Source organism: Rana temporaria, chromosome 11, assembly GCF_905171775.1.
Source record: "Rana temporaria chromosome 11, aRanTem1.1, whole genome shotgun sequence".
NCBI lineage: Eukaryota > Metazoa > Chordata > Amphibia > Anura > Ranidae > Rana > Rana temporaria.
In genome coordinates, this window is record NC_053499.1 from 130,179,665 (window position 1) to 130,206,993 (window position 27,329).

The 27,329-nt window shown below is 43.7% G+C and overlaps 1 protein-coding gene across 1 annotated transcript in view; it reads right to left on the reverse strand.

The window, feature by feature from the left end:
- The window catches only part of AMFR (autocrine motility factor receptor), a 55,242-nt gene that overhangs the window by 13,449 nt on the left and 14,464 nt on the right, over positions 1-27,329 (reverse strand). The window contains exons 2-10 of the mRNA XM_040329146.1: positions 20,935-21,027; positions 17,476-17,640; positions 15,632-15,784; positions 14,505-14,545; positions 6,819-6,951; positions 6,545-6,678; positions 4,256-4,366; positions 1,415-1,602; positions 356-459 (exon numbers count right to left, since the gene is read on the reverse strand). Of these exons, the coding sequence (XP_040185080.1) occupies positions 356-459; positions 1,415-1,602; positions 4,256-4,366; positions 6,545-6,678; positions 6,819-6,951; positions 14,505-14,545; positions 15,632-15,784; positions 17,476-17,640; positions 20,935-21,027 (1,122 nt within the window). The remainder of the gene's footprint in view (positions 1-355; positions 460-1,414; positions 1,603-4,255; positions 4,367-6,544; positions 6,679-6,818; positions 6,952-14,504; positions 14,546-15,631; positions 15,785-17,475; positions 17,641-20,934; positions 21,028-27,329) is intronic.

A 27,329-nucleotide genomic window follows, 5' to 3' on the forward strand; every position in this document is an offset into this window, starting at 1 on the left:
CTCCACTACAGATCCCCCCAGTTGTACCCCCCCTAGTATGTATGATGCCTGCATATTCTTAGCCCCCAAGTGCATAACTTTACATTTATCAACATTAAACCTCATCTTACAGATGGCTTTCCAGCAAGTGATACGATAATAGAATGGACACTGTAGGAGCCTAATGTCATTGGGAAAAAAGGGCAGCACTGGATCGTTTGGTTACTCAGGTCGAGCCAGGGGGTCCTGGATGGAAAAATCCATGTGTGTATGGCTAGCCTTAATTGGAAAATTCTCATTCGATAATCAATCCGTGTGACTAACTTTAGGTAAACCTTACCCTGAATAAGATTATATGCATTCTTCCAAATCTTACCATGGCATTCAGCTGAGAATTGCTGGCTTGTGCAATTCCTAATATATTGGTGGTATGCATCACTTCAACAGAGAAACTAGGCAGCCAGCTGGCAAACCTGGAACCTACAGAGAAGAGAGCCCGATTAGATCTTCCTTTAATAATAGACACTGATAAAAAATTATTCAGCCGCTCAGTTCAGATGACACGACTTGCATAACATGGAGATTTTTATATAATAGCAAACAGCAAAGTGCAGTCATTTAAAGCAGATCAGACATTAGCTTTCATTAATCCACTTTACCAAAATTTGCTTACTTCCCAGTACTATACATAATTGTCAAACGGTTAGTTCACCTTTAAGAAACAAAAAAAAAAAATACTCAATGCAGTCCGTATACAGCATTTTATAATTCTAAACTAATCCGATTTAAAAAAATATGCATTTACGCTTTTTCCTTACCTGTAGGGAGTTTTTGTAGAGTGAAGCCGTTAGGACAAGTGGTCCCTAGCAGTATAGGTGCAAGGATAAGCTCCAGGGTGTTAGAAAGTTCCACATGCAGAGCCCGCCAGGAAGTCGGCACTGTGCTGTGCTAATCACAGGCAGGGAGACATTTTCCCGATGGGCGGCTGCAGAGATGGGGAAATGTCTCACTGCCTGGGATTAGCGCCGACTTCCTGGCGGGCTCTGCACGTGGAGCTTTCGAACACGCCGGATCTCATCCTTATATAGGAGAAAGCAGTACCCTCCTTCTGAGACCCGAACATGTGCATTGTGCTCTCTGACGGGAGAGAGAACTTGTTGCAGCTGCTGAGGTCATCCTGCAGCAACAAGATTGCGGCTCTCAGGACCATGTTTGCTCTTGTACCACTAGGGGTACTCATCCAATTGGCCTACAGGTATGGAAGGAGCATAAATCCATTTTTAAAATCAGATAAGTTTAGCATTATGGAAAGGACTGCATGTGGTGTATTTTTTTTAAAGGTGAACTAACCTTTTAAGTCAAGCATATTGATGTTTAAAACCAAGTAGATTAATAACAACAACAAAGGAATTCTAACTGCATTCATTACCCTTACCATCAAAGTGGAAAAAGTGGTTATGCTGGTTGAGGCGGGGTCGCCCTTCCGTCACGGTTATCGGGATCATATTCTGATCTATGTTCTCTCGTTGCTGTTCCCGAGGCCTGCTGCCATCAGCCATATTTAGAGACATTCTACAAGTTGGACAGGATGTGTCCTGTTCTAGCCATGAGCGAAGACAAGAGCTAAAGGTACAAAGCAAAAGAAAAGTGTGATTAATAGAAATGATCTAGAGTTAAACAATAGATCCAATCTACAAACGCTATATGTATTTGTAACGAAACTGAACGGTTTATACATATTTTTCTTAAGGAAACGTCACAGCAAAGACGGTTTACTTATAGGAAGACTGAATTGGAAGTTTTGATCAGATAAATCCAGCCTCAAAATAAGCTGTCAGCTTTGCTATGGCTTTAGCTAACCCATAGTGCGCTGGGAATCCTTTGCTGTGTATTAAAGGGGAAATAAACCTACCTACCCTTTACGGGTAATTATGATGCCATTTTTTTAAATCAGCTGTTGGTATGGTGCTACACACATGACCAGCTATGACGCCAGCCTTTTAAGGCATGGCTTGGATGTAACGGTTTAGGGAAATGGTTAAAAAAAAAAATAATAATATTAAAGCATATTTGTACAGCAAAGATTGAATGAATATTAAATATGAAAACAGATATGAATAAAAATAATCATCATCATAAATAAAATGCATAAAAGTAGAAAAAAATATATTGTGATACTTAAAGCGAACTTGCACTCAAAAGTGAAAGTGCCACTTTTATCCTCCTCCCTTCCCCCACATTTTTGAGAGATATTTTTTTTTTCTACGGGAGCAGGAACGTTTCTGGACAGGTATCTGCTCCCACTTTCTCAAATTTTGCTTGGGCGAAATAACACAAGCTTGAATCCACATATCCCAGCAGTCCAACAGCACCACGTGACCTCCCACATGCATGGTGGGGAGCCTGCCATGAGTCCTTAGGAAGTCACAGCCGGAATCCTAAATCCAAGACTGTCCATGACCCACAGTAGCTGTGGGAAGACAGCACTGGAATCCAGGGACCGGTCAGTATATGATAGAGTATTTGTAACTGCTGACTTTTTTATTTTAGGGAAAAGTTTTTCTTAAAAGGCTTTAAAGATCACAAAAATATTATTTGAATGTAAATCACAGATATGCCGTTATATGTGGTAGCTCAATACTGGTCATTTATAATTTTAAACCAACAAACTCTGATTCCTGGACCACCAATATATAAAAAATTTGCCAACATGGTTCCTGCCAGGGAAGACAGTAATTGCCTGGGACTTGGTAAAGGACTGGTTATACTAAGCTAGTGATACTATTACTGGGGGAATTAATTCTGGGTTGCAAAATGAAAAAGAAAAAAAACTCCACATCCACGTTCTTTACATGTACAATATTTTAATGTATTGGTTCACTGAAAATAATTCTAATTGAAATGTATTGACTTATGTAATTGCCATACTTGCAGGCCATGTGTGCCTCTCCCCTTAAATTCTGCCCAAAAAAACTCACATGGTTAGCATTCCCCCATCCTGCCTAAATCCTAGGACGCTCCAGCTATTGGGCGTTCAGCATCATAGAAGTATGTGCTTGCTCTCAGTGCAGTGGCTGAGCTCGGCTTTGACAAGGAAAGCGTACACTGGAATTTTGAATGAGGAGGAACATCACTCCTCTCATGCTGGGGGCAAGCGCACAACTGGGATTGTCCTAGCAACAAGGTAGGGCAGGTAAATGAGACCGATGACTGAGGCTTTTTAAGGCTTCAGGGGGAGGTACAAACGGTCTACAGGTATGGCAAGTACATTAATCAATATTTCAAACCTGCACATTTTTTTTTTTAAAGGTACTAGGGCCCCAGAACTGTATAAGTAATTTTCTTGAAAAGGTTAACTTGGCCTTTAAAAACTTGGCACTGTAAAGCCACTAAATTTTCACTCCATCAGCATCCATCAGCCCACAATCAAAATAATTTTGGGTGAACTGTCCCTGTAACTTGCATCGTCAAGAAATTCCTCAACTCCACCTAAAACAGATATTCCAGTCTATGACTGCTAGCATGATAGATCGCATAATACCATCTAACATCTGTCAGGGAATTCAGTTGCAAGGTATTTCCACCAAAATTTCCAGTACTGTACAACAGCTGCTGCTATTACAAAGCAAAATGGTGTTCTGCTCTTCTAATGGATTTCCCGTAGGAATCTATCATTAAAGTGGTACTAAAGGTTTAAATAAAAAATAAATAAATTAAATTAACAAACATGTCTTACTTACCTCCACCGTGCAGTTCGTTTTGCACAGAGTGGCCCCGAACGTCGTCTTCTGGGGTCCCCCGGCGGTTGTCTCAGCTCCTCCCTGCATCAGATAACCCCCTCTGGGAAGCGCTCTCCCAAGGGGGTTACCTTGCCGCCGCACTTCTGAGTCCAGCATTTGCGTCCATAGACACACGAATGCCAGACTCGGCCCCGCCCCCCGCGTCATTGAATTTGATTGACAGCAGCGGGAGCCAAAGGCTGCGCCGCTATCTATCCAATGAAGAGCCAAGAAGCACGGGCTGAGATCCAGCGCATTCGCGGCGCAGGACTTTTGAGGGCTCAGGTAAGTAAAAGGGGGGGGGGGGGCTGTGGGGCCGGTAATTATCAGATGTTTTTTTACCTTAATGCATAGGACGCATTAAGGTGAAAAAACAGGAAGGTTCACAACCCCTTTAAAGCCTCTGAAATCTAAGGATCTAGTAGGTCAAATCCATTCGCTGGTTCCCACCCTACACTGAGCTGACCCTCAACAAAATTATTGCAAACACCACATACTTATGGAACAGGTGACCACAAGGAAGTCTCCGAGCGGCTTGCATGGAGTCCCAGCAGATGGCACAGTCATCATTATTAGCTTCCAGTTCCTCTGGAGTCGCAACAGCAAAGCTTTGGAAAGAATAATTGAATATAGATTTAAGAGCACCAGCAAGGAAAAGACACACATTTCTACGTTATCAACCAATACCAAAAAATAAATAAGAGAACAAAAATTACTCATCTGATAGTTACACATCTGTAGAAGCTCAAGACATTCTTATAGAAAAAAAGTCCAGCATAAAGCTAGAACAATATTAACTGCCCTTGGACTCCAACTTGTAGAGACGTTCTGAAGCTACATATTAAAGTCAGCTACTGACTAATCTTCTAGATTAAGGTTTAATGAAGAGAGAAATTCTTTAAATCCAGATATGTATCTATGATGAATACATTTCCATCAAGATGAAATTAACCCAGCTGCAACAATATTTCCATCTTACTGCCAAGCATTAGTAATTGGTTATTAAAGGTGACATCCAATTTATTTGGAACTATTCATTGTATTTATGTTAAGCAGGCTATACATTCATAGTTTTTTTGTTTTTTTTTCACTCAAGCAGTGGGACGGAAAAAAAAATGAATACAATACGCACAGATCCCCACATCAACATAAGTTATGTGGATGCAGGGTTCCCCCCTCAACTGAACAGACAGCGGTACACACATACCAAAATGTGGCCAATTCCTGTTGGACCGCCAAATTTCTGTACATGTACACCCAGCTTTAGTCTCTGGCTACTCCAGCTGTCAGGACAGACAAGTGCAATTATTTCACTTGCACCACCCTATTGCTAGCAAAATAAGATTGACCATGTTCACAGCTGATAATTTGTGTATAGAAAAGTAAAAAAAAAAAAAAAAATGAAATATCATTTATTCCCGAAAAAAAATTGTGTAACATTTATAAAAACATGATGATACTTTAAATTCTAGGTCAGTCAGAAGATAAATGAGATTTAAGTTTTTGTTGGAAAGGCACCTCTGTGTAGTATCATGCAGGGGCCCGCTTCCCATAGTGCCTTCGGCAAACATTATTGGACACCTCAAATTTTCTTTTAAGGCTAGAGTCAGACATGAAATGCACAGGTTCTAATACACAATTATTGCATTTTATATTTTAGAACGGATAAGCAAAATCAGATTTTCTAGTTGTCAGTCACACACAGTGCGTTGGAGTAATAAAAGATGGAGGAAAGAAAAGCATCTGTGCTGGCCGCATCAAATTCACATGACATGTAAAAGAACAATGGCTTCTATTGTGCCTGTTCACATATCTCTGGTGCAAATGGGGTGTGGATTCAGTTCGAATAAAAATAAAAAATAAAGAGTCCCGTCAGGTTTCTGAGCAGTGCTTCCTGGCTCAAGTGCGAATTCAGGCCCACTGACTTCTATGAGAAACGGTTTTGCATTGCACATGTCATTCAGTTGTGAACAGGATAAAATTCTGACCCGATCCTGAAGAAAACCTGACCTGATTTTGATCAAAAACTGACCTGAAATGTTGAACAATTACTTTGTCAATTAGCTATGAAAATGGAGCTTCAATTCACACCGCACGTGTGTGAACGCAGCCTTAAAGGAGTTGTAAAGGAAGTTCTGCAAGGTAGACAGAATAGTGTAATGATTCTGTTAAAAAACAAGTAAATACCTATTAAATTCCTTCATCTATATCACCTTATGCATTCTAGTTTCTGTTCTCTCATTCACTTCCTGGTTTGCATTGCTCGTTCATGCAAGAACTAAATTTCCCAGTATGAATTGCGGCACGTCCAGTAATTCACACCTCCATGAAGTCTCTAACACATAGAGAGCGTCCTGCCGCACAGATGTAGTTCCTAGGAGGGGGCGAGCACGTCACTGACCACCGCTGTAAAGCTTCCCTTCACGGTGGTCAGTAAAATCAGACAAGCAGGAAGTGAACAGAACAGAGAAGAAATAGAGCAACTTCTGAGCAAAAACTAACAATGAGGAAGTGAAAAGAGGAATGTCTGCAGGTAAAGGATGCTTATTATGAAAAAAAAATGTTTTCCTTTACAACCCCTTTAAGTGCATTTTTAAACATTAAGATAATTGCTGTCTACACTTCCATCCATCCATATTACATCATTCCTAAAAAAAATAATGTTACCTCTACATGGTTTGTGACAGTACCAAATACATTTTAAAAAAAGACTCAAAAAAAGAAAATGTAATTGGCAAACGAGAGGCAGACAAAATATCCATGCTACTAAAACAAACACAGCTTACTGAGCTTCCATGTTGCCAACAACTCGCAGGTAATTTTTGTGGCGTCGTAATCTGCGCTGCAGCTCATGGAACAGGTGACGAAGCTGCATGAAGATAACAAGACTTGCCATAGACAGCCAGATATTCCCAAATAACTAATAAAAGGGAGAAAGAAGCAAAGAACAAACTGAAAACAAGAACACCAGTAAATAAAAACTTGATATGCAGATTTTTTTATAATCTCCAATGTTACATTGAATGAAACCAAAACGAATTTGCAGACCACCACACATACCAACATATGAATATGATGCATCAGGTCCATAGACAGGTGACTGAGCTCCATCACAAAGTCTGTGTAGTATACATATGTTCCTTTGCCTTCCCATGTTCCTTCATGGTTGAGGTCCCACAGATGAATCACATAGCTGTCACAAAAGAGATTTTAGGATTAGTAACATATTACTGTTTATGTGTATTTCCACTTTTGCAGCTAAATTGGGATAACACCTGCTTTACAATCGTTACATGTCCCTATTCATATAGCATAACAAAAAGATAAAATTAATTGCAGCTTACCTTTTTTAGATGCTCTGTTCTGGACCCTCCAGCAAGGAAATGTCCTGGGCAGTTCACTTTGTTTAGGAGTGAGCTGGAGAACGGCGTTTGCCATAGTTAACCCTGTCTGTACTGTGCAGGAAGATCTTCATTATCAATTGTAACTAGATTTAAACACTATCCTAACAAAAGGTTAAAGGTGCAGAGGCTGGGCTTCTTGCATTGCACAGTGGCAAGAAAAAGTATGTAAACCCCTTGGAATTAACAGTTTTTCGGAGTTAGTTTGTCAATAAAAATTTAATCTGACCCTTATCCAAATCGCAATAGACAAACACAATGGGGGTTATTTACTAAAGGCAAATACACTTTGCACTACAAGTGCAAAGTGCACTTGAAATTGCACTGAAAGTGCACTTGGAAGTGCAGTCGCTGTAGATCCGAAGGAGACATGCATCGAAAATAAAAAAACAGCGTTTTAGCTTGCACATGATTGAAAAAAATCAGCAGAGCTTCCCCTCATTTCAGATCCACTCCTCAGATTTACATCGACTGCACTTCCAAGTGCACTTTCGGTGCAATTTCAATGGCACTTTGCACTTGTGCAAAGTGGATTTGCCTTTTGTAAATAACCCCCAGTGTCCCTAGGCAGATAACACACAAACAATTCTCAATTTTTGTGTCTTTATTGAACACCCCCAGTAAACATTCACAGTGCTGGAGGAAGAAGTAAGCGAACCCTTGGATACAACAGCTGATCGAACCTCCTTTAAGCAAGCGTTTTGGTAGATCGGGATCAGACCTGCACAACGTTTAGGAGGAATTTTTGACCATTCCGCTTTACAAAATTGCTTCAGCTCAGATACATTTGTAGAAGGTCTGTTGTGAACGGCTCTCTTGAGGTCCATCCACGGCATCTCTATGGGGTTAAGGTCTGGGCTCTGACTTGCCACTACAAAAAGGCACTTTTTTTCCCCCCAGACATCTGTGGTGGATTTATACTTTGATGCTGAGGGTCGTTGTCCTGCTGCATCACCGACTTTCTACTAAGCTTCAGCTAGCAGGCAGACAGCCACCCTGACATTATTCTGTAGGACAGTGATTCTCAACTCCTGTCCTCAGGACCCACCAACAGGCCAGATTGTAAGTATTACTCTGGGGAGATGCAGACTAGAATACTGCAATCACTGAGCAGCAAATTATATCGCCTGTGATGCATTTCAGTCAAACCTGGCCTGTTAGTGGGTCCTGAGGACAGGAGTTGAGAACCACTGCTGTAGGATATAAAATGACTGCAGAAAAACAGTTAATTCCAAGGGGCTCACATACTTTTTCTCGCCAGTGTATGTTTATGAGGACAGACTCACTCCAACATTGTGCAAAAAAAAAACCTTGCAGTCAGCAATGACACCTTCTCCTGAGAAACATAAAACCTTTTTACTATTCATGGTGTGTGAATGGGAACACACAATCAGTGGTGGTTTTCTCAAATTTGACTGCAAAATTGTAAATGTGCTTTAAGCAGCACATACAAAGACATATTAGACAGGTGTGCTTCTAATCTGTTGCAAAAGTTTAGGGAAGGTCCTTTTTTTGTTTCAAAAGAACTATGAACCCCATCTACAAAACTAGGTACACAAAGAAATGCTTTGATTGGTTTGTTGTGGCAGACTTTGAGTGGCCTGTACAGAGCCTTGACCTCAGCTGTACTGAACACCTTTGGGATGAATTGGAATGTTCAAAACATGCCATGTCATCTTGTCCAAAATCAATAACTAAGCTCACTATTGCTGTTTTAAATGAATGGGCACAAATGACCGAAGACACACCCAACCCTGTGGAGTGAGTGGAGACTGTTATAGTCAGAAAGAAAAACCTGTGTAACGCCATATGAATGCCCGTGGATTTGTAATGGGATGTCCAACAAATTCATATGTCTGATGGTCAGGTGTCCACAAATATAGAGCTTTTAAACTACCCCACACCATTCTGGATTTCTTGCAATGCAAACAAATGCAGCCTGGATTCTAAAGGCCAATGTTGCCTTCCACGTTATGTAGTTAAATGGAGCTTCTTGTCCTTGCATCCAGACTAAAGCATATTTCCATGCTGAAGCCAAATTCGAGAAAATGCCATTATATGGGTGTTATTAAAAAAACTGAAGAGCTCAAGAGGAGCCGCTGTACTAACTACGCGCTGAGCTATTTTGGCATTCCCCCACAGAAAACACACCGATCGGCAAACCTTTTTCAGTCAAGACCCTTTGACAAAAGCCGGACCTTCGGCCAGCTTCTGTCAGACCAACTTCCGTACACACGGGCCAAATGTCAGCTGGTTTCTTTTGAATGGGCTGATACTGCCTGATATTCGGCCCATGTGTACTTTTATGCCTATTTCCATTGACAAAGAGGGACACACTGGGGTTTATTTACTAGAGCAAGAGTGCAACATCAGTCACACTTCTGCATAGAAACCAACCAGCTTCCAGGTTTTATTGCCAAAGCTTAATTAAACAAGCTGAGATTAGAATCCGATTGGTTTCTCTGCAGAAGTGTGACTGATTTTGCACTCTCTAGCTTTAGTAAATGAACCCCACTGTGCTTTGCCTCATTAACATACAATGCAAGACACCCAGCTCTTGTTAGAACAATGGGGTTGATTTACTAAAGACAAATTGACTGTGTACTCTACTGCAGCCCTCAAAATTTCCACTCGCCTACTAGCATTTGGCGAGTGGATTTAAGCTGGGGGCGAGTGATGACAGGGCTGCATGACCAATCTCCCTCCAATCTGTGCCTACACTTAGAGTCCCGATGAGATTGGCGGCCGAAGAGGAAAGGTGCATGCTCGGGAAAAGTAGTCTGGTGAGCCGCGCATAGGCAGAGCAGTACACAGGTGCTCTCCTTACAATTCTCATTAAGCCATGAGACCTAACAGTATGACCTCTCTGAGCCTGCCCCCCTCCCCTGGGCCCCGACCAATGTAGCTGGAGAGCAGAAAGTAATGAGTGAGGTGGAGGATTGCAAAAATTACCACTCCGGTGCAGCGCTCACTGAAAGGTGCCCTGACATGAGAGCGGCAGCCTTCTAGTTTGTGCATTTTTCTTCTCCTTGTGCTCTATGTAAGTGTCCAACAGTTTAGCCTGAGCACTGTGAGCAGACTGGTCTCAATGTGTGCTGTGCGCTGTCAGTGTGCGCTGTGCTATGGTGTCAATGGCTGTGCAGTTGTGTGGATCTCAGCGCTGGATTGTACTCCCTCCCGCTGTGCTGCAGCTCCTCTCCTCTCTGCCAGCCTGAATAAAAGGGGGAAGTGGGGACATGCAAGCGTGGAGCCGCACACACAGGATCCTGATGATGAGATGAATGGGAGAGAGAGGATGCATGGGAGTTGCAGAGGAGACAGCAAGAGGATGGGGAAGAGACCCAGTTCTAGTGCCCTGTCCCTCTGGTCTGCCCCCAGTGCCCTGTCCCTCTGGTCTGCCCCCAGTGCCCTGTCCCATTTTGTTAAAGTTGTTGTTGGTAATATTTAATTTTGTAACTTGATTCTGCATAAAACATTGTCATTCCATGAGATAATCTACGAGGGCGTGTTTACGGGTGCAATTAGGCGCAGGGCAGTGTATGAATTAGGTGGGGCAACTGGTGGCGAGTAACTCTTGAGGCCTGGCTAGTGGCTCAGGACTTGAAATTTTGAGCCCTGCTCTACTGCAAAGTGCAGTTGCTCCAGAGCTTAGTAAATACGGGGAAGCTTTTCTGACTTCCATCATCCAATGTGAAAGCAAAAATGCGGTTTTGTTTTGTTTTTATTTTCCTTGCACGGTTGGGTATTCTTTGCAAACTGAAGATTTACATCACATACTAAGCTCTAGAGCAACTGCATTTGCCTTTAGCCAATCAACCCTAAAGAGTGTTCAAATCTAGTTACAACTGATAATAAGATCTGCCAACACAGTATAGGGTAAATTATGGTAAACATTAAAAATGGAAGACAAGGCTAAAGCAGGGTATACATTTTCAGTATACCAGGCTAAACAATAGGGGTGCAACGGATCAAAAAACTCACGGATCGGATTGATCCACGGATCGGATCATTTTTCAGATCAGCAAAAAAAAAAAAAAAGACAGACAAGACAAATCTTGTTACACCCACAGGAGTTTTATATTTCACAGTTATTTTTAGGGTTGTCCCGATACCGATACTATTATCGGTATCGGGACCGATTCCGAGTTTTTTCGGCGGTACTCAGACGCCGATACCCCGCCCCGATACACAAATAGAATACTTGCCGCCGCCACCGAAGCCGCAATCCGCCGCCATTCGCCGCATGTAATACGCATGTAATACGGGCGGGAACATTACAACTTTGAATCGCTGTAATGATTCGCACCACGCATAGACACTCCCCCTCGCTCGGGTGAACTGTCCAATCCCGAGCGAGGGGGAGTGTCTATACGCAGCGCGGCGCCAATCATTACAGCGATTCAAAGTTGTAATGTTCCCGCCCGTATTACACAGTCGGCGGCAGCGGGGATGCAGGTAAGCGTGACATGGCTGGATGGGGGGAGACGCTGGATGGGGGGAGACGCTAGCTGGATGGGGGGAGACGCTAGCTGGATGGGGGGAGACGCTGGCTGGATGGGGGGAGACGCTGGCTGGATGGGGGGAGACGCTGGCTGGATGGGGGGACGCTGGCTGGATGGGGGGGACGCTGGCTGCATGGGGGGGTGACGCTGGCTGCATGGGGGGTGACGCTGGCTGCATGGGGGGGGACGCTGGCTGGATGGGGGGGGACGCTGGCTGGATGGGGGGGGACGCTGGCTGCATGGGGGGGGACGCTGGCTGCATGGGGGGGGACGCTGGCTGCATGGGGGGGGGACGCTGGCTGCATGGGGGGGGACGCTGGCTGCATGGGGGGGGACGCTGGCTGCATGGGGGGGGACGCTGGCTGCATGGGGGGGTGACGCTGGCTGCATGGGGGGGTGACGCTGGCTGCATGGGGGGGTGACGCTGGCTGCATGGGGGGGTGACGCTGGCTGCATGGGGGGGTGACGCTGGCTGCATGGGGGGGTGACGCTGGCTGCATGGGGGGGTGACGCTGGCTGCATGGGGGGGTGACGCTGGCTGCATGGGGGGGTGACGCTGGCTGCATGGGGGGGGTGACGCTGGCTGCATGGGGGGGTGACGCTGGCTGCATGGGGGGGGGGGTGACGCTGGCTGCATGGGGGGGGTGACGCTGGCTGCATGGGGGGTGACGCTGGCTGCATGGGGGGTGACGCTGGCTGCATGGGGGGGTGACGCTGGCTGCATGGGGGGTGACGCTGGCTGGATGGGGGGTGACGCTGGCTGGATGGGGGGTGACGCTGGCTGGATGGGGGGACGCTGGCTGTATGGGGGTGACGCTGGCTGTATGGGGGTGACGCTGGCTGCATGGGGGGTGACGCTGGCTGCATGGGGGGTGACAATGGCTGCATGGGGGGTGACAATGGCTGCATGGGGGGTGACAATGGCTGCATGGGGGGTGACAATGGCTGCATGGGGGGTGACAATGGCTGCATGGGGGGTGACAATGGCTGCATGGGGGGTGACAATGGCTGCATGGGGGGTGACAATGGCTGCATGGGGGGTGACAATGGCTGCATGGGGGGAGACAATGGCTGCATGGGGGGAGACAATGGCTGCATGGGGGGAGACAATGGCTGCATGGGGGGAGACAATGGCTGCATGGGGGGAGACAATGGCTGCATGGGGGGAGACAATGGCTGCATGGGGGGAGACAATGGCTGCATGGGGGGAGACAATGGCTGCATGGGGGGTGACAATGGCTGCATGGGGGGTGACAATGGCTGGGGGAATACATTGCTGGATGGGGGGATACATTGCTGCATGGGGGGAGACAATGGCTGGTTGGGGGGAGACGCTGGCTGGTTGGGGGGAGACGCTGGCTGGATGGGGGGTGACAATGGCTGGATGGGGGGTGACAATGGCTGGATGGGGGGTGACAATGGCTGGATGGGGGGTGACAATGGCTGGATGGGGGGTGACAATGGCTGGATGGGGGGTGACAATGGCTGGGGGAATACATTGCTGGATGGCGGGTGACAATGGCTGGATGGGGGGATACATGGCTGCATGGGGGGAGACAATGGCTGCATGGGGGAGACAATGGCTGCATGGGGGGTGACAATGGCTGCATGGGGGGTGACAATGGCTGCATGGGGGGTGACAATGGCTGCATGGGGGGTGACAATGGCTGCATGGGGGGTGACAATGGCTGCATGGGGGGTGACAATGGCTGCATGGGGAGTGACAATGGCTGCATGGGGGGTGACAATGGCTGCATGGGGGGTGACAATGGCTGCATGGGGGGTGACAATGGCTGCATGGGGGGTGACAATGGCTGCATGGGGGGTGACAATGGCTGCATGGGGGGTGACAATGGCTGCATGGGGGGTGACAATGGCTGCATGGGGGGTGACAATGGCTGCATGGGGGGTGACAATGGCTGCATGGGGGGTGACAATGGCTGCATGGGGGGTGACAATGGCTGCATGGGGGGAGACAATGGCTGCATGGGGGGAGACAATGGCTGCATGGGGGGAGACAATGGCTGCATGGGGGGATACATGGCTGCATCTGTGGGGGGACATCGCTGCATTTGGGGACACATTTAAAAAAAAGTATCGGTATTCGGTATCGGCGACTACTTGAAAAAAAGTATCGGTACTTGTACTCAGTCCTAAAAAAGTGGTATCGGGACAACCCTAGTTATTTTCAACACAAAACTGAGCTTATGTGCTTAAATACAGTATATGTAAATCTGACGAACTGTTTACATGTTAAATTTTAAAAGCAGCAGCAAACCTGTTGACCTTACATGGTTGCAAATGTGACAGAACACCTCTAAATGTGAAAATCAGAGGTGTTCTGTCACATTAGCAAACATGTAAGATTTGCTGCTGCTATTAAAATTTAACATGTAAACAGTCCGTTGGATTTCCAAATACTGTATTTAAGCATATAAAGCTTTGTTTTGTGTTGAAAATAACTCTGAAATCTAAAACTCTGTTGGGTGTAACAAGATGTCCGCTTGCCCCCTTCTCACTATCATTACTGTGCAATAGTGTGGGGGTGGGGCAAGATGGAAGCGACGAAACGTCACTTCCTGACGAGACAACTGCTGCTGGGTGTACCAAGATGGCTGCTGCTCCGGAGCTAGGCCGAAGCCGAGGCTGCGGAGCGCTCCGCGGATCGCGCGCTGTGCCGATCCGAACAAGGTGACCCGTTCGGATCGGTGACGATCCATTGCACCACTAGTAGACTAAAAAAAAAAAAAAAACTGACCAATCCCCTGGGGGCATCAACACAAACAATGTGTGATGTAGGGGCTTTCTTCTCTATATTTTTGTGTAATATGCATCCTACTTACCGTAACACAACATGAGCCGTCCTTGTTGTCACCAATAAACACTAGAAAAGACCAGACAAAAGACAGATATTACAGAATATCCCTGAAGACTATTTTAAAAAGGCTAGGCGTGAGGTAGAGTCAAAGTAAATATACCAGCACACATGCTATGACAGTCTCTAAATCCAGCCATCCTCATGCAGACTGGGCAACCTAATTTTCAGGAGCCTCCAAACCAACTGGATGATGTTTTCCCTAAAATAAGCAATATTTGCAGCACTGTTCATCTGCCACCTCCTCCTGCCCCCACAGACCCAGCTATCCCCCATGGTCAACTTTCTCACAGACTAAAGAAGGTAAAGCAAGACATTCAATCACATCCCGCTCATCAAAGACACTTCAGTGTCTGTCTTTCTGCCTTATGACTTAAAGTGGTGGTTCACCTGAAAATCAACTTTCTGTCACTAGATCCAGCATACTGCTGACATCTGCAGTATGCTGGATTATTTTTTTTGTACTTATCATTTTAGCCGTATTTCTTCTCCTGCACGGAGCAGCGTATCCTTCCGGGTATAGGCGTTCCTAAATAAAGCGCAGTTGATTGACGGGCTTGGATAACGCGTCACACCTTCCGGAAATAGCCGACCTGACTCTCGGCAATTTACGGCGCCTGCGCAGTCAGCTGTATACAGCAGGCGCAGGCGCCGTAAGCAGCGGAGAATCACGTCGGCTATTTCCGGATGGCGTGATGCGCTTATCAAGCCCATCAATCAACTGCGCTTGATTTAGGAACGCCTATTCCCCGACGGATTCCCCGCACGGAGCCGGAGAAGAAATACGGCTACAACGATAAGTACAAAAAAAATAAAAAATGCAGATGTCAGCAGTATGCTGGATCTAGTGACAGAAAGTTGATTTTCGGGTGAACCTCCGCTTTAAGCTGGCCATACATTATACAATTTTCTTTAGATTAACCTTTGTAATGCAAGGGCCTGCCTGATTGCATACAAATGGAAAATGTTTAAGTTTGACACCATGTTATATGGTTTTGGTAAATCTAAAAAGGAAAATTGTATAATGTATGGCCAGCTTTAGAGTTTTGTATTTTGCTTGCCTACAGTTGATCAACACATATTACTAATACTAACCTCAGCAGCCATGAATGACAGTGTATGCATCCCATGTTCATATCCAGCAAGTACACAGAGAACTCCCAGTCCACAGCAGGCCAGCAGCATGACATTAAGTAGAACCAATACACGAACATGGCAGGTCATCGGTGTGGTGGGAGAGAAGGACAGCTGTAAGGCATAAACACATGTGTATAATAGTACAGAGTCAAAATACATTATGACAAGATCACAGAGCATACTGTGAATTTACCTTAGAAGTATGAAAAAATGTAAGCTTATATTACAACTTTTGGAGCAGCTTTCTAAATAATTACATTTGAAAGAAAAGAAAGAAAGAATAATGACCAAGCACATTGCTTTTAATATCAGATCAGTGCATGATTATTCTTCCATATGACGGGTTGCTAATGATTAATAAAAGTAGGTCCAATGAATAAAAGGGCATGTGTCAACACACTATGGGCTTGTGTTAATGACATGCGGTTGAGATGCTTCAGAGATCATCATTGGAAATTACTACCTGCATTTGATTTGCTTTAAAGAGTAACTCCGTTTTTGTTAAGAAAAACACAAACCCTTGTGTGTGGATCAATGTACACGGCAAGGATTTTACCAAACTTTGTAGCAAATTCCTATCTTTTGTTGCTGTGAAGAAATAGCTCTATGTTTCACCAGTCGGATCTCATACTCATTCTGAATAGGAGGCTCTGGTTCATTTAATAATCAGCTGCACTTTGTTTTTTAAGATGCATGGGCATTTTGCCAAGTGGGAATCCCAGCAGCAGAAATTCTACTGGCACAGCTGGCGATAACCTTCGGCGATTACAGCTGGACACACTTTGTGTGTCTTCAGCTGAGCTCACAGCAGGTGATCACTGGCTTTGTGAAAAGCCACCAATAGCTGCAAGCGGCCCCCAGCCATCAAACCCAGCAACAGGAATCAGTAGATCCCTACTCCTGGCACCGTGCCAAAAACCTGTGCAAATGTACCCTTGAGGAGTATCTCACCAAAACTTACATTTGCAGCGAATGCCCAAAATTGGACTTTCATCTTAGTGTAGACTTCTGGGAAAATCAATGAGCCAACCAAACAAGTAAGAAATTACATTTCTGGAAGCGTTCTGAATACCAGCTGTGTACAGAACACCTACAGTTAGCCATATTGGAATGAATCTTTACAGAAAATGACAGCGCTGCAGATTGAAGAGAAAAGGGAATTTGTATTAACATTGAAATACAGCATTGTTTGTGTAGCAAGTGTAAGGCTATTTTTTTATTTATTTTTTTGCAAAATTTTTATCACAAAATAAGATTCACCCTTTAAATGAATTTTGCATTCACATAAACTTGTATGGGAATGTAAAATCTGCTTGAAGTGAAAACAAGCCTATTGACACATAGCCTAAGATTACAAGTTACAGCTTCTATACAGCAGAATATTATTGCCGGCATACAGTTAAAATAGACAATTTTTTATTCAATTCTGTATAGGGTATGAAATCATTTAAATCTATCGAGTTATTTCAACTTGGAGTGCCACTGAAGTGATTTCTGCTCCTAATGAATGTGAAAAGGAAATCCTTCCACGTGAAAAGAAATCCCCTCACACTGTTGTCACCAGGACAGATGTCCCCAATGGAAGATTTCCCTTCTACTCCTGTCCTGTGGGATTTCTAATCACGTTCTGTATTGGTGACAATAGTAACAAAATAGACAGTGCAAATCTCCCCAACGGGGACATCGACAGCAACAAAAACTTTGCTTTCTCACTTTATTCAAAACTGAAAAAAAATGGCGTTAGATATACTCTCACTATTGCTTGGGGGGGGGGGGGGAGCACAGGTTTAATTTACACGTACATATTCAAATCTATCTCTGCATAGCTGAACCATGAGATGGAGGAAGACCAGACCAGCGAACCACAAGAACCAAAGAACCACTTCTTCCACAGTCTGGACATTTAGGACTCCAAAGATGAATATAAACTTGTAAAAGATGAAGTTCCAAAACTTGTCCTTTAAATGCTACAAAGAAAAGAAAGAAAAAAAAAATCTAATAAACATTCAACACTAGGATCAAAAATATATAACGATTAAAAGTATAATAAAGTTACAAATTGGGTCACATTTAATTTATGTGCCACTCTGCACCACTTTTGTTTCAACTTTTTAATGATCAGATCATATCACCTCCAGCACAATCTGCGTGGTAAAGTGTCCTAACAATTTGTACATGTCTAACATGTTGAAACTTTGCCCTCTTCCCCACACTTACGTGGCAGCATTAAGGCTTGAGAACTGACTGCTTGAGTTATCTCTCTAGGGTCTGGCATCAGCAGCAGTTCGAGAAGGCAGAACAGAGCAGAAAATAGGAAAATGCTTCTTGGGTCAGATTCACACTATGCGTTGTTTTACTGCAGCACTTTTTCATATGTTAAAGAGAAGTTCCAGTGACCTGTGGAAAAAATAAAAGTCAGCAGCTACAAAAAATGTAGCTGTTAACTTTTAAATAACAGCCACATACCTGTCCCACGATCCATCGGTGTGCTCACCCTCGTCGGTCTTACCCGCTGTCTTCGGTCCCCGACATCTTCACTATGGGCACCCAGTTGTGACAACTTGAGGCTCGGCTTCACAGCCGGGTGCCCACTGTGCATCGTGAGTGATGGATGCAGTCTTCTGGGACCTGTCAGTGTCCAAAAAAAAGACTGCAGGGGGAGGAGAACTTCAGTTTGAAACTGGGAAGCAGGTACCTGTCAAAAGTGCCAATTGTGCAAGAGGAGCGGGGGAAGAGTCCCTAAAGCAGAACTTCCCCTTTTGGTTGGAGCTCCGCTTTAAGGTGCGCTGCATCAAGGCAGCCTGTTATTTAATGCATGTATTGTACATTCACCAGTGAGGGTGATAGGAAGGGTGCAAAGTCATCTGAGTGATTCAGAGTAGGGCTGCACCGATACCACTTTTTTTTTAAGACAAAGTACCGATACTTTTTCCCCCCCAAATACTAGCCGATACCGATAATTTTTTTTAATGTCATGCGATAGTGGCACTAGTGTGCAGCACTGATGGACACTGATTATTTTTTTTAAACTATATATTTTTTTGTCATTTTTACAATGCTTTCCTTATTGGGGGGGGGGGGGGGGGGGCTGGAAGTGGACAGTTTTTTATTGCATGGGCAGTCAGTGATTACAGATTACCGGCTTCCTTCCTTCCATCCTTCCCTCTCTCCGACACCGGAGAGAGGGAAAGACGACACCGGAGAGAGGGAAAGACGACACCGGGGACAGTTGGGGATGATCGGTGCGGCGGTGGGGGAAGTTAAAAGCACCGATCTCACTGTATAACTTTCAATAGCACCCGACAGCTGGGAGGGAGAGTAGGAAAAGCTGCTGTCAGAAAAGCTTTACAAGAAGATCAGTGCTTTTAACTGCCCCCACCTCCGCACCGATCACCTGTGAGGCTGCCAGCCCCCCCTGCAGAGCTTGAGGACGCCTGGTCAGATACAACAGGAATCGGATTAGGCATCGGAGCATTTGCACAAGTACCGATACTCGTGCAAATGCTTGGTATCCGCACCGATACTAGTATTGGTGCATCCCTAATTCAGAGTATGTTTAAATAGATCATAAATAGTATTCCAAGTAAGTAGGTGGTGCTATGGAGGGTTTCAGGATGATAGGAACAATAAGCATATACGTATATATGCTTATTGGAAGAGTGGCATTTCAATGGAGTGTGGAATAGGTTCAAACTTCTATAAATCTACCTGTTGGGAAATCTGTACAATGACACAGAAAGTTTATTTATTTATTTTATTTAACAGGAAACGTGGGTACAACCTCGGTCAGATTTTTTTGGGGGGTTTATGTCTCTACTAGTGAGATTTCCCATAACAACCAGTTAGGCTCTATTCACACTTGTAGGACTCCAAAGTTGCTTTGGCACAACTTTGGATGGGTGCAACTTGGATACGACTTTGGTTTTGACCCGTGATAATGGACAACTGTTGAATTGTACAGTATATCATTCAGGTACGACTTTAATGCAACTTTTAAGGGTTAACATTGAAGTCTATGGTCCTCAAGTTGCATGAAAGTCGGACCAAAGTAGTGCATGAACTACTTTGAAGTTGCTGCAACTTTAAGTCACACATATATGAATGGTCATCATTGGAAAACATGGGGAACGACTTGTTATGCGACTTTGAAATCTAAAATTGCATGACAAGTCGAACACGTGTGAATGGAGCCTTAAGCACAGAAAGTAAAAATAAATCTGTCCAGTGTGGTAGAAGCATTGCTGCAGCAGCCAAGATTAGTACAGCTGCATGCAGGCCGCTATTGCTATGGTACTACATTACATTTGTTGATATTCTTAACGCCCAACTACAGCTTGATAAGAAGTAACATGCAGTCCTGCAATATGTTTAGAATGCTAAAGATCTTCCAGTATTTTTTCTATCTATCTTCAAGCATCATTCAACCCACTTCCTGAGATCAGCCCCCATCATCCAGACACCCTGGTTTTACAGAAGAATGCTGCAGAGAGTAGCATCACATTACATTTTGTAATTCTCTAAAGCATTCGGAATCTGCACCCTGCTATTAAAAAAAAAAAAAAAAAAAAAAAAAAGGATGAGGAAAGACATGACATTGTGGGACTGGACCTCTGCAAAAGATCATGGGGGGAGAGCTTCAAGGGGGCAGGGGGAGAGCTCCAAGGGGGCGGGGTTGGACTTTGAGATTAAAGCGGGGGTTCACCCCAAAACATTTTTTTGAACATTACATTCAGGAGAGTTGACAATAGGCTGTTTTTTTTTTTAAATCCTTGCCGTACATACTGTTTTATCTACATTTTCACAGCGGCTTCCGGATATGTAATCTGCGGGACTGAGCGTTCCTAATTGATTGACATGCTTCCGACCGGCGCACACAGCGCGTCACGAGTTGCCGAAAGTAGCCGGACTGCGAGTCGCCTCTATACGGCGCCTGCGCACCGACGTTCGGCTTCTTTCGGCAACTCGTGACGCGCTGTATGCGCCGGTCGGAAGCATGTCAATCAATTAGGAACGCCCAGTCCCGCAGATTACATATCCAGAAGCCGCTGTGAAAATGTAGATAAAACAGTATGTACGGTAAGGATTAAAAAAAAAAAAAAACAGCCTATTGTCAACTCTCCTGAATGTAATGTTAAAACAATTTTTTGGGGTGAACCCCCGCTTTAATTACATTTTTTTCACAACACAAGTAGTTTTCCTTTAGTATACACATAACATCCAAGAAACTAGATTGGTATGTCATTTAACTACAATGTACTCACCTGCCTCTCGCTAACACGCAAAGGACCAAACACCACATGCTGGATTAATTTTGCAACAAGCATCAGGAAACAGCACACTGTGTTCACCAACACCTGTAGAAAATAATACACAATAAATAATACACGTAAGAATAATGCAATATTGCAACTTAAACACATGCATGATGATGAAATATGACTAATACAAAAAGTAATCATTATACATCCAGTTCAATTACCTATGTACACAGAACACTATCAAGGAGCTGATAAAGCTTAACTCCTAACAACTAAACACAAAAGGTAAATCTATACAGTGGGAGTTATTCTACTTGCCAAAGGATTTGCATTCTGTCTATCCAGTCTGGAGGTTTATACAGCTCTAGCTGGCAGTGCAGTAAGGCAAATCTGGTCCTTTCTTCTACCCAGTCTGTGACTTGGTATTAAGGCCTGATGAACATGGATGGTGAAAAGCTGAAAATGCCCAGTATACAATTCCAGGCGTTTTCACACAGCCAGTGAGCTGCAGGTGCCATGTAAAAATGCCATACAAGTGAATGGCTGTAAGTAACAGTAGTACTCTTTAAAATGCTGATGTTTTGCTCTGTTGCTCAGGGGATTGCAGGAAACTCATAACAAGTCAAATTCAGGTACTTACCCTGCTTGCCTTAAAATATACATTAAGGGCCAGTTTACACCACATGCAGTCCAGTGCATTGTTTTCAGCATCAAAAACGCATGGAAAGTGGGTTATATGGTGTCCAAGGGCATAGTTCACACCAGTGCGGTCGGTTCCAGAAAAAAAAGAAGATGCTGCATTTTTTCTCCACTGGACTGTACTGGAACACAGTAAAACGAATCAAAAACGCACTGGAATGCATCAACACACAACGGACTCCAGTACAGTGAACCCCCCCAAGAAAATAGAAGAAAAAAAGCATCTGGAATGCATTGGAAACACATCAAAAACGCACTGGAATGCATCAACACACAACGGACTCCAGTACAGTGAACCCCCCCAAGAAAATAGAAGAAAAAAAGCATCTGGAATGCATTGGAAACACATCAAAAACGCACTGGAACGTAACAAACATTTCCAATGGATCTTCAGTGCGTTTTTGTGGTGTAAAACAGCCCTAAGGGCCAGTTCACACCATATGCAGTCCAGTGCGGGGTTTTTTTCTGCATCAAAAATGCATGGAAAGTTTAGGTTTCCAATGGCATAGTTCATACCAGTGGAGTCGGTTTCAGGGCTTTCCAGTTCCAGAAAAAAAAGGAGCACGTTCTGCATTTCTCCTGCACTGGACTGTACTGGAATGCGGTAAAACACATTAAAAAGTCACTGGAACACATCAAAATACACCAGAGCCCAGTACAGTGAAACAAACAGCAAAAGGGAAGAAAAAAAAGAATCTGGAATGCATATGGAACGCAACAAAAATGCATTAAAAACACATCCAAAATGGATCTGGAGTGCGATTTTTTGGTGTGAACGAGCCCTAAATCATTTATCTAAAAATAGAGAGCTGCAATTGTTTGTGTATTTCAGCTTTAATGCAAGCAAAGTACCAGTGCTAAAATCGTATACGGTACTTTTCACTTGGTAATAGTAGGATTTGTTAAACGTAAATGGATAGTAAAATCTGTTTTCTTAGAGTCTATTGAGAGAAGCACTCTCCCGTGGGCTAACCTTTCGGGCGCACTCCATAGTCCAGAATTTGCATCCATAGACACAGAATGCCGGACTTGGCCCCACATCATTGGATTTGATTGACAGCAGCAGGAGCCAATGGCTGCGCTGCTATCAATTTAGCCAATCAAAAAGGGGCAGAGAGGAAGATCGCATCTCCACCATGGGAATTACATGGCTCAGGTGAGTAAAATGAGGGGGCCGGTCACTGTCAGTACATAGGACACATTAAGGTGAAAAAACATGAGGGTTTACAACCCCTTTAACCTTTCGGACATCCAAAAGAAGTCCAACTAAGTGGCGGGTAAAGATGGACAGAACACCTCCCTGTTCGGTTTGCAGAAGAATTTCCGAACAGGGTAAATGTTCTAACCCAAACAGCAAACTCCATTGAAGACTATGGGAGCCGAACAGGAAAAATCGAAAGGCTTATATGCAAGTAACTGGCCATAAAAGGGGGTCTAAGTACTGCCCTGGAAGACATGCATCAATAAAAAATAAAATTGAAAACGATAATTTTTGCAGGAGCAGTGATTTTATTTATGCTTAAAATGCAACAATAAAAATGAAAAATTCCCTTAACCTCCCGGGCGGTGTGATTATTTCAGAAAAAAAAAGGTGCTGAAAGCGGTACCATTATTTGCAAGGAAATTTGGCGTTTTATACTGTAGGCCTGTCATTTTTAGGAATAACTCACTTAAATCTGTCCAAACAGTCTAGTAGGCATCCCGGGTATGACATTTTTTTAAAAACAAAATTATAAAATTATAAAATTATAATATAATAAATAATTATAACAAATAATAATATAATTATAATAAAAATTATTCAATAATGTAATCAACTCAAAATCACTGAAATTTGCTCAGTTGCAGAATTGTCGCTGTCATTACTTACTTATTTTTTTATGACGAATTTCCCCACAAATCGCTATCGATCAATTCTGCAAGTGATTATAATTTATTATTGCTGTTTTCTAGTTGTGGATTCAGCGAGGCGAGCCAGAGTCTGACTCGGGGTTACCGATCGCAGCACAGAAATGTAACCCCGACTCAGACTCGCGAATACCGCCAGGGGGGTTAAATATAGTGCCTGGGGGGGCCCCCCCTTAATGTGCCTGTAAAGTGGCGCATCTGTAGCATGCATGAAAACAGGCTGCATCAAAAATTACATTTCTAAAAAAAGTAGTCAAATCCCATTTAAAATGATTTGTGGTTGCAAATGCCGTCACACAGCTATTGAAAGAAAAAAAGCGATGATGAAAAATGACAAGTTAAAAAAAATGCCTCTTACTGAATACTAGTGTCTACATTCCAAAAAGGGGCAATTTGGGGGATATATGTACTGGCCTGACATTTTTGGGCCTCTAAATTATAATATACATCTATTTTGGTTAGTTTCACCAAAAGAAATGTAGCAGAAGATTATTTACTTGCAAGATTTTATATCAGCAAAGGAAAACATGTTTGTCTGTTTCATTTATTTAGCAAAAAATAAAAAAACCAATGGTAATTAAATACCACTAAAAGAAAGCTCTATTTGTGTAAACAAAATTATAAAAAATGTGTTTGGGTACAGTGTTGCATGACCGTGCAGTTGTCATTCAAAGTGTGACAGCGCCGAAAGCTGAGAATTGGCCTGGGTGGGGGGTGGGTCTAAAAGTGTCCGTTATTGACGTGGTTAACAAATATTTTTTGGGGGGGGGAGGCTCATTTAAGAGCCTAGTACACAATATACCACTGTGTCAAACTCAGAATAAAATGGCAGAACTGCCAAAAGGTTATTCCTGGTTGGTTGTTATTTCTACCTGCAGGAACCAAGTTAAAAGGGTTGTAAAAGGTCTGTTTTTTATTTTCTAAATAGGTTCCTTTAAGCTAGTGCATTGTTGGTTCACTTACCTTTTCCTTTGATTTCCCATCTAAATGTTTTTTTTCTTTGTTTTCTTTGTCTGAATTTCTTACTTCCTGTTCCTCCTCAGTAAGTTGTTCTGGCTGACTAACCCCCAGCCAGATGATGAGGGCAAGTTTACTGAGGAGGAACAGTGAGAAGTTCAGACAAAGAAAAAAGACATTTAGAAGTGAAATGGAAGGAAAAGGTAAGTGAACCAACAATGCACTAGCTTAAATGGAACCAATTTAGAAAATAAAAAACAAACCTTTACAACCCCTTTAACCACTTCCTTACTGGGCACTTAAACCCCCTACCTGCCCAGAGGACTTTTTGCGATTCGGCACTGCGTCGCTTTAACTGACAATTGCGCAGTCGTGCGACGTGGCTCCCAAACAAAATTGACGTCCTTTTTTTCCCACAAATAGAGCTTTCTTTTGGTGGTATTTGATCACCTTTGCGGTTTTTATTTTTGCCGCTATAAACAAAAATAGAGCGACAATTTTGAAAAAAAAATAAAAACATTTTTTACTTGTTGCTATAATAAATAGCTCAATTAGTAAAAAAAAAAAAAAAAAAAAAAATCGCAATAAGCGACTGGTTTGCGCAAAAGTTATAGCGCCTACAAAATAAGGGACAGAATTATTATTTTTTTTTACTAGTAATGGCGGCGATCTGCGATTTTTATTGCGACTGCGACATTATGGCGGACACATCGGACACTTTTGACACATTTTTGCCACCATTCACATTTATACTGCAATCAGTGCTATAAATATGCACTAATTACTGTATAAATGTGACTGGCAGGTAAGGGGTTAACACTAGGGGGTGAGGAAGGGGTTAAATGTAGTGTTAACTACAGTGTTCTAACTGTGGGGGAAGGGGGGTGACCGATCTGTGTCTCTATGTACAAGGGACACAGATCGGTCTCCTCTCTCCCTGACAGGACGCTGTCATTGTGAGAGCCGGCAACGAGAAATTATCTCATATGTTTACATATGAGATCATCTCTCATTGGCCGCACAGATCGCCTACCGAACGGCCACTCCGATTGGCCGTTCACGGCGATCTGTGATTGGCTGTGTCCAAGGGACACGGCCAGCACAGAAGTTCCCCACTGCGCGCTCGGGAGCGCGCACGGGGAAAGCGGAAAGGGGCGGCCGTAAAAAGACGGCGCCCCAGAGAAGTAGAACCACCCTGTGGCCGTATATAGTCATATGGCCGTCGGGAAGTGGTTAAAAAATGATTGTAAAATTTGCTTTATCAAACAAAATTAGACAAGTGACATTGTAAAATAATACATCATTGCATTTTGAAACCATTTAATTGAATTAAAGGGAAACTCTGGGCATTGCTGAAATTTTAATTTGCACCCGCCCCCTTCCCCAGCTGATGGAGAATAGAAGATTTGTTTTCCTGGGGGATCGGTATGAGGGGATTTTATCTAGTTATAAAATGTGGACAAAGGGCAGATAGAGAGTAGGTGGTCATACAGCAGTTTATTGATCCGTTTTACTCCATTACCCTCCTTGTACCTCATCAAGTTCTCTGACAACAGTCACATAGGACATGGAGAAGCTACAAACTAAATAGACAAGCTATTTTAAGGCACAGCATCTCAAAATAACTCATTGAAGCAGTCATACATTTCCAGCATATCAGGTAGTATATCAGGCTGTGTAAGCAAACCTGTCTTGGCCATGATTAGTGACAGAAAACTCTAATGAAAAACTCTGATCTAAAAATACTTGTTGACGACATACAGTGATGCCACAAAACATACAGAGCAGTGTTTATGTATGCCAATAGTGTCATGCTAACACGCTTGTTTAACACTTCTCGAAATTAAACACATTTATTTATACTACAAATAATCTAACGTGTGCCAAGTTGTTATCCCAGAAGCAAACAAAAAAAAATGATGAAAGCAACATGTAACAAAAATCCGAGAAATACACATTTTTTCTCTACAAATAAACATGAACTGTCAAGACTGTACTAAAGAAGCAGCTTTGAGTGTAAATGCAGTTAATTATTGCTTAAAAAAACGAATCAAAAAGACCCGTTCACCTTGTCCACTCAGGATATGACGGTGTCTGTGTGTAAAAGTACCCCAGGAACAGTTTATATTCATATGTTGCTTGTGCTCCTTTGCTGCTCCTCTCCCCATTGCAGTAGGCACCATGGGCCAGATTCACGTAGAATCGCGGCGGCGTAACGTATCGTAGATACATTACACCGCCACAAGTTTTCATCGCAAGTGTCTGATTCACAAAGCACTTGCGATGAAAACTACGCCGGCGGCCTCCGGCGCAAGGCGGGCCAATTCAAATGGGCGTGTGCCATTTAAATTAGGCGCGCTCCCGCGCCGGACCTACTGCGCATGCTCCGTTTCGCAATTCCTGTCGTGCTTTGCGCGCCGTGACGTCATTTTTTCGAACGGCGACGCGCATAGCGTACTTCCGTATTCCCGGACGTGTTACGCAAACGACGTTAAATTTTAAATTTCGACGCGGGAACGACGGCCATACTTTAGACAGCAATACGATTGCTGACTAAAGTTAGGGCACCCAAAACGACGACTAAATTTGCGACGGGAAACTAGACTAGCGGCGACGTAGCGAACGCGAAAATCCGTTGTGGATCGCCGTAACTCCTAATTTGCATACCCGACGCTGGTTTACGACGCAAACTCCCCCCAGGGGCGGCCGCGGTACTGCATCCTAAGATCCGACAGTGTAAAACAATTACACCTGTCGGATCTTAGGGCTATCTATGCGTAACTGATTCTATGAATCAGTCGCACAGATAGAAACAGAGATACGACGGCGTATCA